At 44.0% G+C, this 12506-nt stretch overlaps 1 protein-coding gene across 6 annotated transcripts in view; it reads left to right on the top strand.

Annotated features, from left to right (window-relative positions):
• The window catches only part of RERE (arginine-glutamic acid dipeptide repeats), a 222979-nt gene extending 214143 nt beyond the window's left edge, over positions 1 to 8836 (top strand). For 5 of the 6 annotated variants that reach the window (XM_082776734.1, XM_082776733.1, XM_082776737.1 and 2 more), the window contains 5 exons: positions 340 to 562; positions 1742 to 2465; positions 4121 to 4267; positions 4505 to 4685; positions 5758 to 8836. In XM_082776734.1, coding sequence (XP_082632860.1) covers positions 340 to 562; positions 1742 to 2465; positions 4121 to 4267; positions 4505 to 4685; positions 5758 to 5791 — 1309 coding nt within the window. In that variant the 3' untranslated portion in view covers positions 5792 to 8836. The remainder of the gene's footprint in view (positions 1 to 339; positions 563 to 1741; positions 2466 to 4120; positions 4268 to 4504; positions 4686 to 5757) is intronic. The other variant, XM_082776736.1, reaches the window with a different exon arrangement.
• Positions 8837 to 12506: the final 3670 nt, after the last annotated feature.

The raw sequence follows: 12506 nt of genomic DNA on the forward strand, positions 1-12506 counted from the left end.
AAGCAGTGCCTGTGTTCCCTGCCACCCTTCCCAAAGATGGCTAAGATCAGAGGATTCAGATACGCCAACCTTCCTGCCTCCTATGTGTAGTTTTTGCCATAATGCTTCCTGAGTTGCATGAGTGGAGATTTTTCATGGTTAAATTCTCCTTTGTCTACTAGTTGTTGTCCTTTGGTTTGCTGATATATTGGAAATCAACCAAAATCTTGTCTGTTTACGCTGTGGGAGAAACATTTTAAATGCATGTGAGAAATAAGCTTCTGTCAGAGTTGAGGCTCTTAAACCTGAGATTCTTGTACCCTTGAGAGAGTTAAACCCTTCCCGTTTTGTTTCTCTCAGGTTCTATAAGCACCTGGACCGTGGCTACAACTCATGCTCAAGAACAGATTTGTACTTCATGCCTCTGGCAGGATCCAAACTGGCCAAGAAGCGAGAAGAGGCCATTGAAAAGGCCAAAAGGGAAGCAGAGCAGAAAGCAAGAGAAGAACGGGAAAGAGAGAAAGAAAAGGAGAAGGAAAGAGAAAGAGAACGGGAGCGGGAAAGAGAAGCAGAAAGGGCTGCGGTAAGTTTAGTTGTGGTTAAAAGCTGTTGGAGAGGGTTGGCATGATAGGATCTGATCTGGATGGTCACTTTGTCCTCTTTAAAGGAAATGGTGAGTTTCTACTCCCCATCCATTCTTGGCATGTGGGAAGCCAGTGCAGCTGGGCCTACTTGGGCCAAGCGTGTACATCACCTGCAGTGCAAGTTGGGGTATGAGAAGCAAGCCCTCCGCATGTGCAGATGTAATGAATTCTTTTGTGCAACTTCTGCTACCTTTGCAGTGCAGGCATGAGATTGCTGTCTGCTGAAAAGGGATCTGAAAGCTTTTTTAAATTTGAAGTAAACTTGATTAAAGGCACATTGCTTCTTTATCCTGGGAAGACCCAAACGCCAGTCTCAGTATAAAAAGCCAGTGCAGCTAATCCTTTTTTATTTTTTTGTGGCCTGTTGGAAAGGAATGATTACATCTGGGCCCACAGAATTGGGAGGTTGGTAATGCATTACTGATGCTGGAAAACAAGGTGCTGCAATCTTCCCAAGTGCTTTTCAGAGATGTGAATCATAGCTGCGTGTCTCTGTAGAATGATAAAAGTGAGGGTGTAGCATCTGTCCATTAAGGGATATGTCATGGATGGGAACCTGGCTTTATTTAGGGGATACAAATCCTTGGAAAACTGCATGGGTAAACTGTGCTTATTGCCCTCCGCAGAAGCGCTGTGCTGCCCTTGTACAGGTGGGGAGAGCAGGATGCAGAGGAATTCCCGTAGAAGGAGTGGAATTTGTTGTGCTGCACATCGTGGAGATGAGTTTCCTTGGGTTTAGTAAGTTTTGGGATACAAGCAGGTTTGGAGAGCAGAGGAAGAACACGCTGCAAACAGGACCAGGTGTCTGCAGTGGCACGTAGCAGGCAGCCTTTGCCCAGAGCTGTGACGTGCACCAATGAGCTGCTTCTCTGCTAACTGTAAGGCAGTTAGTGAGCTTTGAGGCTGCCACTCCAAAGTAGCTATCTTATGGCCGTGCAAGCTAGACAGAACCCATTTCCTCTCCAAAGCACAGTGGAGTGAGCACACGTAACAGGAGTCAGAAGGCTCAGCAGGCTGAACTTAGCCCCTCCTGGAGCCTGAAGCACAGCAAGGGAAGTGCATGCTTGTGTTCTTAAGCCCGGTGTGTTGAACTAAAAATCCCTTTTTTTAAAAATCAGCAGAAGGTGTCCAGCTCCTCCCATGAAGGCCGTCTTGGGGAGTCTCAGCTCAGTGGGCCAGCACACATGAGACCTTCATTTGAACCTCCACCAACAACCATCGCTGCCGTGCCACCCTACATCGGTCCAGATACACCTGCTTTACGAACACTGAGCGAGTACGCCCGTCCTCATGTCATGTCACCAACAAACCGTAATCATCCCTTCTTTGTCCCCTTGAACCCCACCGATCCGCTTTTGGCCTACCACATGCCTGGCCTCTACAACGTGGACCCCACCATCCGGGAACGAGAGCTGCGAGAGCGGGAGATCCGGGAGCGAGAAATCCGGGAAAGGGAGTTGAGAGAGAGGATGAAACCTGGCTTTGAGGTGAAGCCCCCAGAGCTCGACGCACTGCACCCAGCAACTAACCCCATGGAGCATTTTGCCAGGCACGGTGCACTGACTATTCCCCCAACGGCAGGACCTCACCCGTTTGCTTCCTTCCACCCGGGTTTGAACCCGCTGGAAAGAGAGAGACTTGCACTGGCAGGCCCGCAGTTACGGCCTGAAATGAGCTACCCTGACAGACTGGCAGCAGAGAGAATACACGCCGAGCGGATGGCATCGCTGACAAATGACCCATTGGCACGGCTCCAGATGTTCAACGTCACGCCTCACCATCACCAACACTCACACATACATTCGCATTTACACCTACATCAGCAGGATCCTTTGCATCAAGGTGAGCCCCGGCACATGGGGAACCTCTCATGAGCAGTAGAACTGGAATTCCATGTAACAAAATCTCTTTTTATTTTGTTTTTCGATATGACTTGACTTTTGAACAGTGTGAGGTTGTGATACCTGAAATGCAAAAAATGCAAACCATTGTTTTTTGGAAGGGTGCAGGGCAGTAGTTAGGAGCTTTTAAAAACACTGTGAGAAGAGACTTCCATCTCTAGCCATTTGACATGTCAACCACGTAGCTTGAGTTGATCTGAAATTGCCTGTCAAAATTTTCAGAAGAACCATCTAAATTTATGGGTTGGCATCTTTTAGTTACAGTGCATGCTTACGTGTAGAGAAGTTTTTCCCAAGGTATTTAATGGTGTCAAAAATGAATTGGTGCCTTGCTCATTTCTGAAGTAAGCTATGTGGTTATTCCTCTGAGCATGCCAGGAGTCTGGCACTAAGCAGAATTTTTCTGGTTTTCTGGTAGTAGACTGGAGAGAACATAGCAAGCAAGGCATCAGGTGCAGTAGCAGCCAAGTAAGGAAGTGAAGGAAGTCCAAGTACTCGGAGCCCAGCTCCTGGTGCAGCTGGGTACAAGCGTACTGCTTGTGCAATAAATATAGCATGCTTTGCCTTGGAGCATATGCATTGAACATGGCTGGGATGTCTGCTTTTTGGAGCAGGGAAGAAATTGGAGTGCTGGTGCAGAAGCTGAGTTGTACAGTAAGGCAATCAGCAGTGTCTTGTGAGATGAAGTGGTGGGAGGGTTACAGGTGGGAGATGATAGCCGTGAGGATCAGCCTTCTGGAAGCCATCAGCTGTGGACTGTGCAAATTATGGACTGGCACAGTTTCAGGCAGGTTTCTATACCCCCTTGATAGCAGAAATCTGTAATAGATCATGTCTCTGGAAGGATCCTGTTGTTGGGTCAGTCATTTAACACCCCTCTGCAGGTAGGTCTAGATATTGCCCAGTTATTTGTTCTGAAACAATTCAGTGGTAGGTAGAGAGAAGAACAAGGGGCTGAGAGGTAAAGACTGAAGAGCAGATTGTTTTTTCAGTGACATAGCCTAAGGTGTTAGCCAAAAACCACTCTGAGCATATGGGGAAAATACAGTTACAGTAAGCAATCTAAAAAAAAGTTGTACAGGGGAGAGATCTTGCAAGACCAAATAAAGTAAGAGCAGACTTTTTTTTTTTTTTTTTTTTTTTTTTTTTTTTTTTTTTTTAAGTCTTCAGTGTTGAACAGATTGCACTGCAACATCTCAATTTGCCTCTGTTAGTCTGAGCAGGTCAGATCACAGCCACTGCTGCAGTGTGTATGGGGACAGCAGCAGCAGTGTCTGAAAGTGAGAGCTTAGGTGGTTTTTCTATTTGATTTCTTTTTTTTTCCCTGTCACTTGGTGGATTTCTTTTTGTTGTTGAAATTGAAAGCCCTGTGTTGTTGCTGTGACAATTAAGACTGTTTGGCAAGCAGATGTCACTTCAAACACTTCAGGATAGAAAAGTGGGTTTCGAATTGGATGGAGCTAAGCTCCTGGTAATTACACGCCAATTAGGCCAAATGCTGATCCTGCTCAAGTGGTAACAGGGCTTTTGATCTCCCAACAGTGAGTGTTGGTTCCCCAAGCAGTTGATTGCTTTCTTTCTTTGCTTCTTCTAAAGGTTCAGCAGGACCTGTTCACCCGCTGGTGGATCCTTTAGCAGCTGGACCCCATTTGGCACGCTTTCCCTACCCACCTGGGACCATCCCCAACCCATTGCTAGGACAGCCACCTCATGAGCATGAAATGCTCCGACATCCAGTCTTTGGTGAGAGCATTTTATGGTCCTTCTCGGAGGCTGCCCTTTGATCTGAACTGTCATCTTTTTCTCTGGGTCTTAGCATTTCCTAGGAGGGGGAGTTGGTGGAGTTGAGCTGTAACCTGAAGCTGGGTTTTGTTTCGGTGTGTTGGTTTGGGGGCAGAGGGTGGACAGCTCTGCAGACCTCATAGCAAAAAAAAAAAAAAAAAAACAGTGTTGGAAAGCATGCAGCTCTCTCTGTTTCAGGTACCCCTTACCCACGGGATCTGCCAGGTGCCATTCCACCTCCGATGTCAGCAGCCCACCAACTGCAGGCCATGCATGCCCAGTCAGCAGAGCTGCAAAGACTGGCAATGGAGCAGCAGTGGTTGCACGGGCATCCTCACATGCACGGTGGTCATCTACCAAGTCAGGAAGATTATTACAGGTGAGAGGTGTCACAAAGGCTTTTGGAGACTAAGAGGTGCTACGGCTTCTTTCACATTTCTCCACATTCCTTCTTTTTCTTTATTTCCTGAATTACTTCCTCTCTTACTGGGTGCTGAGGTATTGTCCTGATGCACGCGGGGAGGATTGTGAAGCTGCAGTAAAACCTAATTTGGCACAGATGACAGAGCAGATTGAAAGCTAGGCCCAAATTATCGGCACAATACTTGAGCAGTTGAGTCATTTATTGCAGGATTACCTCCGACTGGTTTTAGTATGATTGCTGCCTCTACATTGCTGTTTCTTCTAGAGAGCAGTGCAGGAGGAAGGTGGGTAAAAGTTTTATGAGTGGGAAGCGGTGAGGAATTCCATAAATCTGTTAAATTTTAAGAAATGATGAAAGGCAAAAGGAGGTTGAAATCTGTGAATAAAATCCTGGATTAAGAGCTGAGAATGCCGAGGTGAATCACAGGAGTACTTTCTGCCTAGAACGCTGTATAGTATCGATAGCAGAGTGGTTCTCTTGGCCTGCCTTATCAGACACCACCTTATTTCCTGGTGGGCAATGGCCACTGAATGATATGTCAGCTAAGAAGAAAAAGCCGTCAGCACCTAGCAAAGGTCATTCCACATGTCTGCGGGCTGTAAGGATATATAGGAAACAGCATATTAAATACCTGCCCTGCACTGCCTCGCTCTGATGTTTCCATCCTTGCTTCTGCTCTCCAAAATTACCTGCTGGCCTTGCGCCGTGGGGGCAGCCAGCCTGCCTGAAGCTGACTGACATTTCACTTGCAGCTGCAGATAAAGCCAAAGCTTGATGAGCTGGCACTAGTGATCTGGCTCACATGTAAGGAGCGCTTCGGTAGCGAAAGGTCATCGCTTCCTCCCACAGCAGACAGTGTTATCGCTGCTGTTACAGCGGTTCTCATTTTGTGCTGAAAGCTCAGAAGTCCTCTTGCAACCTCTGTTCCCTTCAGGGCAGCCAGGTGAGGTTAGCAGGAAGACAAGCTGTCACTGAAGTGTCATGACACCTCCTTCGTTTGTTAAAATGAGTTTTCTTTCTTTTTCAGTCGACTGAAGAAAGAAGGCGACAAACAGTTGTAATAAATTATTTATTTGTAATGCTGGCTATGGAAACCCCAGTCCTTGGGAAGGAGTGGAACATTTTTACATACAATAAGAGCTACAAAAGGAAAAGAATATCTTATAAAGATTTCTTTATATATTTAAAGCAGAAACAACCACCCAACAAGTAGAGACTTATCAGCATAGCATTCATTTGTAGAGAAGATTTCTCAAGACTGGTGTGGGTCTCCCTGCATGACAACGTATTCAGAAGCCTATTGAAAATACAGGACTGTGTGGAATATTCAGAGAACTTCCTGCAATCTTGTTTTTTTTCTTACTAGTTTGTTTTGAGTAGGTGCTAGAATCAGGTTCACAACACAAGTCACTGTGCGTGAAGAGACACTCAATGCATCTATAGCTATTTTAAAAAAAAAACAAGGATTGCAAGTAGGTGACATAACAAGCTCTGAATCCAAGTGCTATAATAATAAAAATCTACTTTTATTTTAATACATTGTAGGAAATCTTCATAATTTTAAAGAGAGCTCAGTTCTGCAGCATGGCTTTTTAAGTCTGTAAATAACTTTTTTGGGTAGAGGGGAGAAACAAAACAAAACAAAACTCCAGAAACGTTTATCTTGATTTTCAGTAACATCACAAGTTGTGAATTCCTACCTGGTATTGACAGAATACAGAGTTGATTTTTTAATAAAAAAATATATATAGTTATCCCTTTAATTAAAGGGAGCGATGGGTATCAATAATTTCAAATGGGTAAAAGCTTGAAATTTGGTTTGCTATCAACAATAAGCATTAAAGGGAGTTGCAGGGATAATGTTGCAAATGACTGTTTCTGTTCTTGGTTTTTGTTTTTTGTTTTTGTTAGTGTTACATCTCTCTGTTCTGCAGGTGATTTCTGTTGAGTTGGGTTTCTCAGCAGTACAGGTGTCCCTTGGAACCAGCTTACCCTTTTGATGCCTACTTCAAGGGTTAATTTTCAGTGTGGCCATAATAAACCTCTTTCCTATTACCTTTTTGACACGTAGTCTAACTACATTGGTTTTAGATTATCCCTTCTAGGATAAGCAAATGTTCAAAGAAATAATCTGTTCTAAAATCTTTTTTAAAATGCTCCTTGGCACAAACTAGTACAGCCAGAATTTTGTATGCATGTGCATATTTTTGGAGGATTTGCTCTTTCTGGCCTCTCGTGTTTGATACACTCTTAAGAAAAGAGGACTAGGCAACTCAGCGTTCTTAAAGTTGTTTTGCAGAGACCAGTCTGCATTTCTCTGACTGTTGAAATTTTGTTTTTTTGTAAGCAAAAACTTTTTAACTGCCGCCAGTTTTCTGTATCTCAGGAACTTACTAATGAACATTAATCAAAAACATGGACAGTAACATTTACTGACTCCCAAGCCTACGGGTCCATGCAGAATAACTCCTGTTGGCTAGTTCCCATGTGGATGGTGAAAGGAGAGGAGCACACAGAAGGCCAGTGAGCATTATTCTGGAGACTGCTCTGCTTACTGTCTAGGCAGAAAGGTTTTGTTTGGTTTTGTTTGCTTGGTTTTTACTGTTTTGCCACTTTTTTTTTTTTTTTTTCTCCAGAGCAGAGGGTGATGCAACCAATGGACATCTGAATCTGTTGGCCATGTTTTCTGCTGGTGCATAACTTCCCCCATTCCCTCTCTCAACTCATGAGCACTCTATCTCTGCCGTCGTAGACTGTTAAATGTGATGGTTGTGTCATAGGACTGTACTGAGCCATGTTTGATAAAATTGTAGTTAATCATACGCTGTAATGGAAGGAAGGCATGGCACGCACGGTGCTTTGTCCACCGCATGGGTCTCGATCCAGAGCTGGTGTTAGTGCCCAAAGGTTATTGTTGGGCATTATAGTAACATCAATTTACAAATTAAAACCTTGCATCAGGGTATTCTAAGCCCATTTAAATCGAGAGTATACGAGAGAGGGAGAGGAGGATTTTATCCGTTGATGCTGACCTTTGTTTTCTCCATTCCAGATTTCTCAGTGCTCAGGAACTGCAGTAGCATTTAATCAGTTCCACCTGCTATGTGTGAACTCTCTGAAGGCGTTAGCAGGAACAGTTAGCATTTCTGACATTTGGAAGCCACGAGGTCAGTCTAGAGCCAAGGATGGTGAGGTTTTCTTCAGCCAATGCCTTTAGTCGGTGTCTGCAGTGATCAGGTGAATTAGAAACTAGTTTTCTTCTGAATAACGTTTTTAACTTTTGCTAAGGGGAGCAGCCGGTAAGATGGGTTTGCTCAGCAGAAAGCACACCTTGGTTGATTTTAAAGGTCCAATTAGGCATATTTCAGATAATTCTCCCCTCCCTGTTTTTACTGTGTGGAATTTGGGAGGTTGGAGGCATTCAGCCATTTCTTCTGAATCTTTTCTTCTGCTGTTATTTTTAGCTATCGTTATTCTTAAGAAAAATTTGCAAATTCCCTCTACTCCTCCCTCTTCTCTCTGTATCATTTTCAAAGCAATGAAGTATTGCTTTGCAATCTGAGTTCAAAAGCTATTCATCAATCTCACTTATTTGTTTCCAGATAAATATTACAATATTTTGGGGAATTTTTTTTGCATCATTCAGCCAATAAGCACTGAAATTCTTCCATTTTAGACTTACGATTAACTACAACTTTACTTGCAGTGGCTTTTGAAGCCATCTCGCTGTTCGATGCCCTGTTAAAAACAACCCAGACCTTTTGATTTTCTTTAAGAGATCTCTCTTGTTTTTCCTCGGTTTTAAAAGTTTATTTTTTAATTTTGCTTTAGTGTTTTTGAAACGTCTCTCTTGTTCTATGTCGTCATGGTTGAGCTTGTTTCACTGCACCGTTAAAGCAGAGTGTACATTCTGACTGCTACATTTATATATATCTTGAAGCTTAATGTATATATGAGTAGTTTGCCATGGGATAACACAGTGTAAACAGAGTAGAAACCCAGAAATCGTGACTTCTGTGTTCTCTCCATTTGAGTATTTTGTAATTTTTTTGAAATATTTGTGGACATAAATAAAACCAAGCTACACTACAGCAGCCAGGTTTTGCCTGCAAGCGAAATGTGTCTGTTGATTGTTGTTAGTGGGAAGAAGAGTATTTTCATCTGGGCAATATGGGATGCTGGCACGGCCATCTTCTCGGTTTCAAAGCTTGTCTCGTCTCTTTCTTGGCTTTACTTTTCCTTCTGTGAGGTTATTTCATTTTTAATATACAGTACACAGAACACCAACATCATGTCCAGCTTTGGAGTATATTTTGCCTACCCGAGGCTCATTTATGCTTTGGGGCCATACTGTGCAACTTCAGCGTTTTTTTCCCTTAAGTTGAGAAGTCAAATTGAAAAGAATGAATGTGTAAGGATGTTTTGGTTGTCATGACTTCAGGGGGTTTCTGTGTACAGTGGTAATACGTTGCAGCCACTGATGTGTTTGAGCACAAACAAGTAGTTAAAATGAAGTGTGTGGAGAAGCTCTCACTGCATCAACCAGTGAAGGGTAGAAGAACAGGATATTCAATTCTACTCTATTGAAACAGCTTAGATGCTGTCATTTTCCTTTAATTTTGCTTATGAACCAAAGGTGTTGGAAAATGAGCCCTTTTGACTCATGAGGGTTAACCTTCAAATTAAATTAATAGTATACTATAGATGATCCAGTAGCTGAAATTTTTCCTGCCTCTTATTTTCTAAGAGACGTTACTTTGTGCCAGTGAAATCTTCTTGAACGTGACTGATACGGGGCTCGTGAGAGATGCATTCCAAAGCAATGATAATTGCGGGGAGGAGGGTGCACAATAACTCATTGTCTATTCATTGCTTGCTGAAAAGCTAAAATTTGCTTTCAAATTGCATACACTTCTGTGTTTGTGTACGTTTGTAATGGCTCCCTGCCCTCTGTCTATCAAGGATTATAATGTGTTTGTAAGAGCTAGCTGTTTGGGTGTTCCGTATTTGCAGTTCGTGATAATCGGTGTCTCCAAAGCTTAGGAAAACGTCGTGCTGCTGCGGAGAGAGGTGGTGAGTATCTTTGCAGAATAAACGTTTGGTTAAAAAAGGAGACAGTAAGGCTGCGTTCTGGATCTGTTCCTCCTTTGTGTTTGCTAAATGATTTTTCAGAAATAGTGAGGTGTCCTGACTCCAGTTCAAGCTAATGAGTGCTCTCAGTGTGGTAAGAAAAGAGTGCCCTGTTGTTTGAGCGCTCTTGAAGCAGGCGGAGCAGTTGCAGACAAATTGCAAAGGAGTTTGGAGCTGCATATTTCAAGAGTCTGCTCTATTTATACCCTGTGGCATTTTGTAAGGGGAAGGTCAATTCTGTCTACTGGAAATAGCTTCTGAAAGTGCTTTCTCTAAGCCCGGCTTGAACATGTGCCATGGTATTTATTTCGACATATTTTATTTATTTCTTTTTTTAATTTCTTGTACTTAACATAGAACTCGAATGGGCTGAGGCTGCCCTCCATCGCTACAGGTTGTTGAGTTTCCAGCCTTGAAATGTTGAACCCTACAGGGACAAGGCCAAAGAGGATTTTTATTACTGCATAAATTGAACGATAAAGTTCCTATTGCAGTGTTGGTCTTGTGTTAATGATGCCTTGGCATTACAAGGCTAGAGAGCCGTCCATCACATGGCTGTGTTACAGGTACATTACCAGATTTCATTCTAAAGTCATGTCAGCTGTAAAAAGTAACATGGGCAGCGAGGTTTCAGTCCTGTCTAGGCCGTGGGTAGCTTTTTACAACATATATTCGTTTAGGCCCGAGGAGAAAAGGTGAAGCCTGGTGTTTTGTTTGGGAATTTGATTGTTCTGTTCTTTGAACATGGGAAAAAAGGTAGCTTGTCGTGTTGCCTGGCATGAGATTTCTCTTCTTTGTAGGAGTTTCTATGCATTGGGTTTGGTCCCTGAAGATGTTGAAGTGAATTTGTTTTAGGCAGTAGTAGCAGGAGGCGGAAAGGAGAGCAAGGGGAGGGAAAGCAGAGCAGCTTTTCACATGTATACGCACTATTAAATATTTGGTTTGCTGTAATCACTCTAGTAAACAGCAGCAAAATCTGCACTCTAGGCAAGTGATTAAGTTCTTAGTTTTCCTTTGCTTTTGATGACGGTGGAAATGAATGCATTGAATGTTTGGAACAGTTTGTTTACAGCCATCAAAATGGCTGGGAGCCTGAGGAGGGCACACTCGCCTGTCCTGTGGCACGTTCTGCCCTTGGTGGAGCAGCGAGCTTACTTGCCTGTCTCCTCTCAAAGCCTGAGATTAAGCCTGGTTTATGCCCAAATATTAAACTGAATTTGTTATTCCCAGCCTGGCACCTAGCAGGATTTTTGCCTGGGCCCTAAAGCTCTTTGTGCTTAGAGGTCTGAACTGGGGCTCAGTACAGGCAGCAAGAAACCAGTCCTAAAGCTCCTTGTATTTAGAGATCTGACCTGAGGTGCAGCATGGGAGGTGTAAAAGTGGTATTTTGGGAGCTTTATCTACGCCAGGTGGGACACTTTGGGGCTGGGGAGGGGATTTTTCCTCACAGGGTGGTGCCCTGCTCGCAGCTGGGGCTGTGAGGACCTGACAAGCCACACCTGGGCCCAGGCCTGGAAGGTTCCAGAAGGCGCTGTGAGTCCTCAGCATGGTGGCACGCAGGTAGGAGCTGTGCCCTGCTGTGAAGGGGAGAAGGATGACAAAAAGGTGGTGGAGGAGCCTCAGAGAGGCTCAGCCTCTTTCCTCAGGACAGCTCTGGCTGGCTGCCTGTGGAGGGAAGCGAGAGCCTGAGGGAAATGTTGCCCTGTGACCTCCTGGTGGTGTCCCTAGGCCACAAAGGAGCTGGGTGTCCCTCAGGCTGGGGCTGGGTCCCCCGAGACCCCAGGTAGTGTCCCCATTTTCCTGAGGCAGCAGCCCCTTGGCTTGTTCTGTGGGCTCAGTCCAGGCCATGTTGCTGTGACAGGCCCCGGGTGTCCCAGTCGCCTCCATCGCCATCGTGGACGTTTCTCCCACCTTGCTCTCCACACGTCTGAGGTAAGTTTGAGAACATTTTGCTGGTGTTTGTGTTTTTTTGTTGTTTTTTTTTTTTTTAATGTTGGGTATTTTCTTACTTCAGAAAGACTCTGGGTGTCTCATGCTGGGGGGAAGAGCCTTTGGTGTGTCCTGCATGTGCAGGTCCTTCTTTGCAAACGACTGTTCTGTTGTTTCGTCCTTTAATGCAAGATAATTATCCGTGATTTTTCTTAATGGTGTTGACTTAGCAAAACCAAACTGGAGCAATAGATAAAACCAAATGTAATGCAAACGGTACATCCCAAGTGGACGGCTTACCTGGGCTATTTTTTGTTCTTTACAAATGCTCATCTCTGTAGAAGTAGTAACTTTCCCCTACAAAATCAGCTATTTTTATATAGGTAAAAAATGTCCTCCCTGCCCTGTTCCTAATCACCATCCTCTTTCCACAACTTCTCTGCATAAACTCTTAGCGTACCTCAGAAGTACAGTTGTAAAAAGTGAAAGACCCGAAAAAGATTTATTTTTGAATGCATCTTGTTTCCGTTCTGTCACTCCGAATGACTTTGTTGGATCTTTCCAGCTTCTGAAGTCCCGTATTGCAGGTTTATCTCATTATTTGCTAGCTCTTTAAATATTTGTCCCATGTTTTTACCTGTGGCAATGTCACCAGGAGGAAGCAGGCTCTGCAAAGAGCTCACTTAGCTTGTAAACACTCTCGCCCCTTGCTATAGC

This window comes from Aythya marila (assembly GCF_965140915.1).
Source record: "Aythya marila genome assembly, chromosome: 21".
In the NCBI taxonomy this organism is placed as follows: domain Eukaryota; kingdom Metazoa; phylum Chordata; class Aves; order Anseriformes; family Anatidae; genus Aythya; species Aythya marila.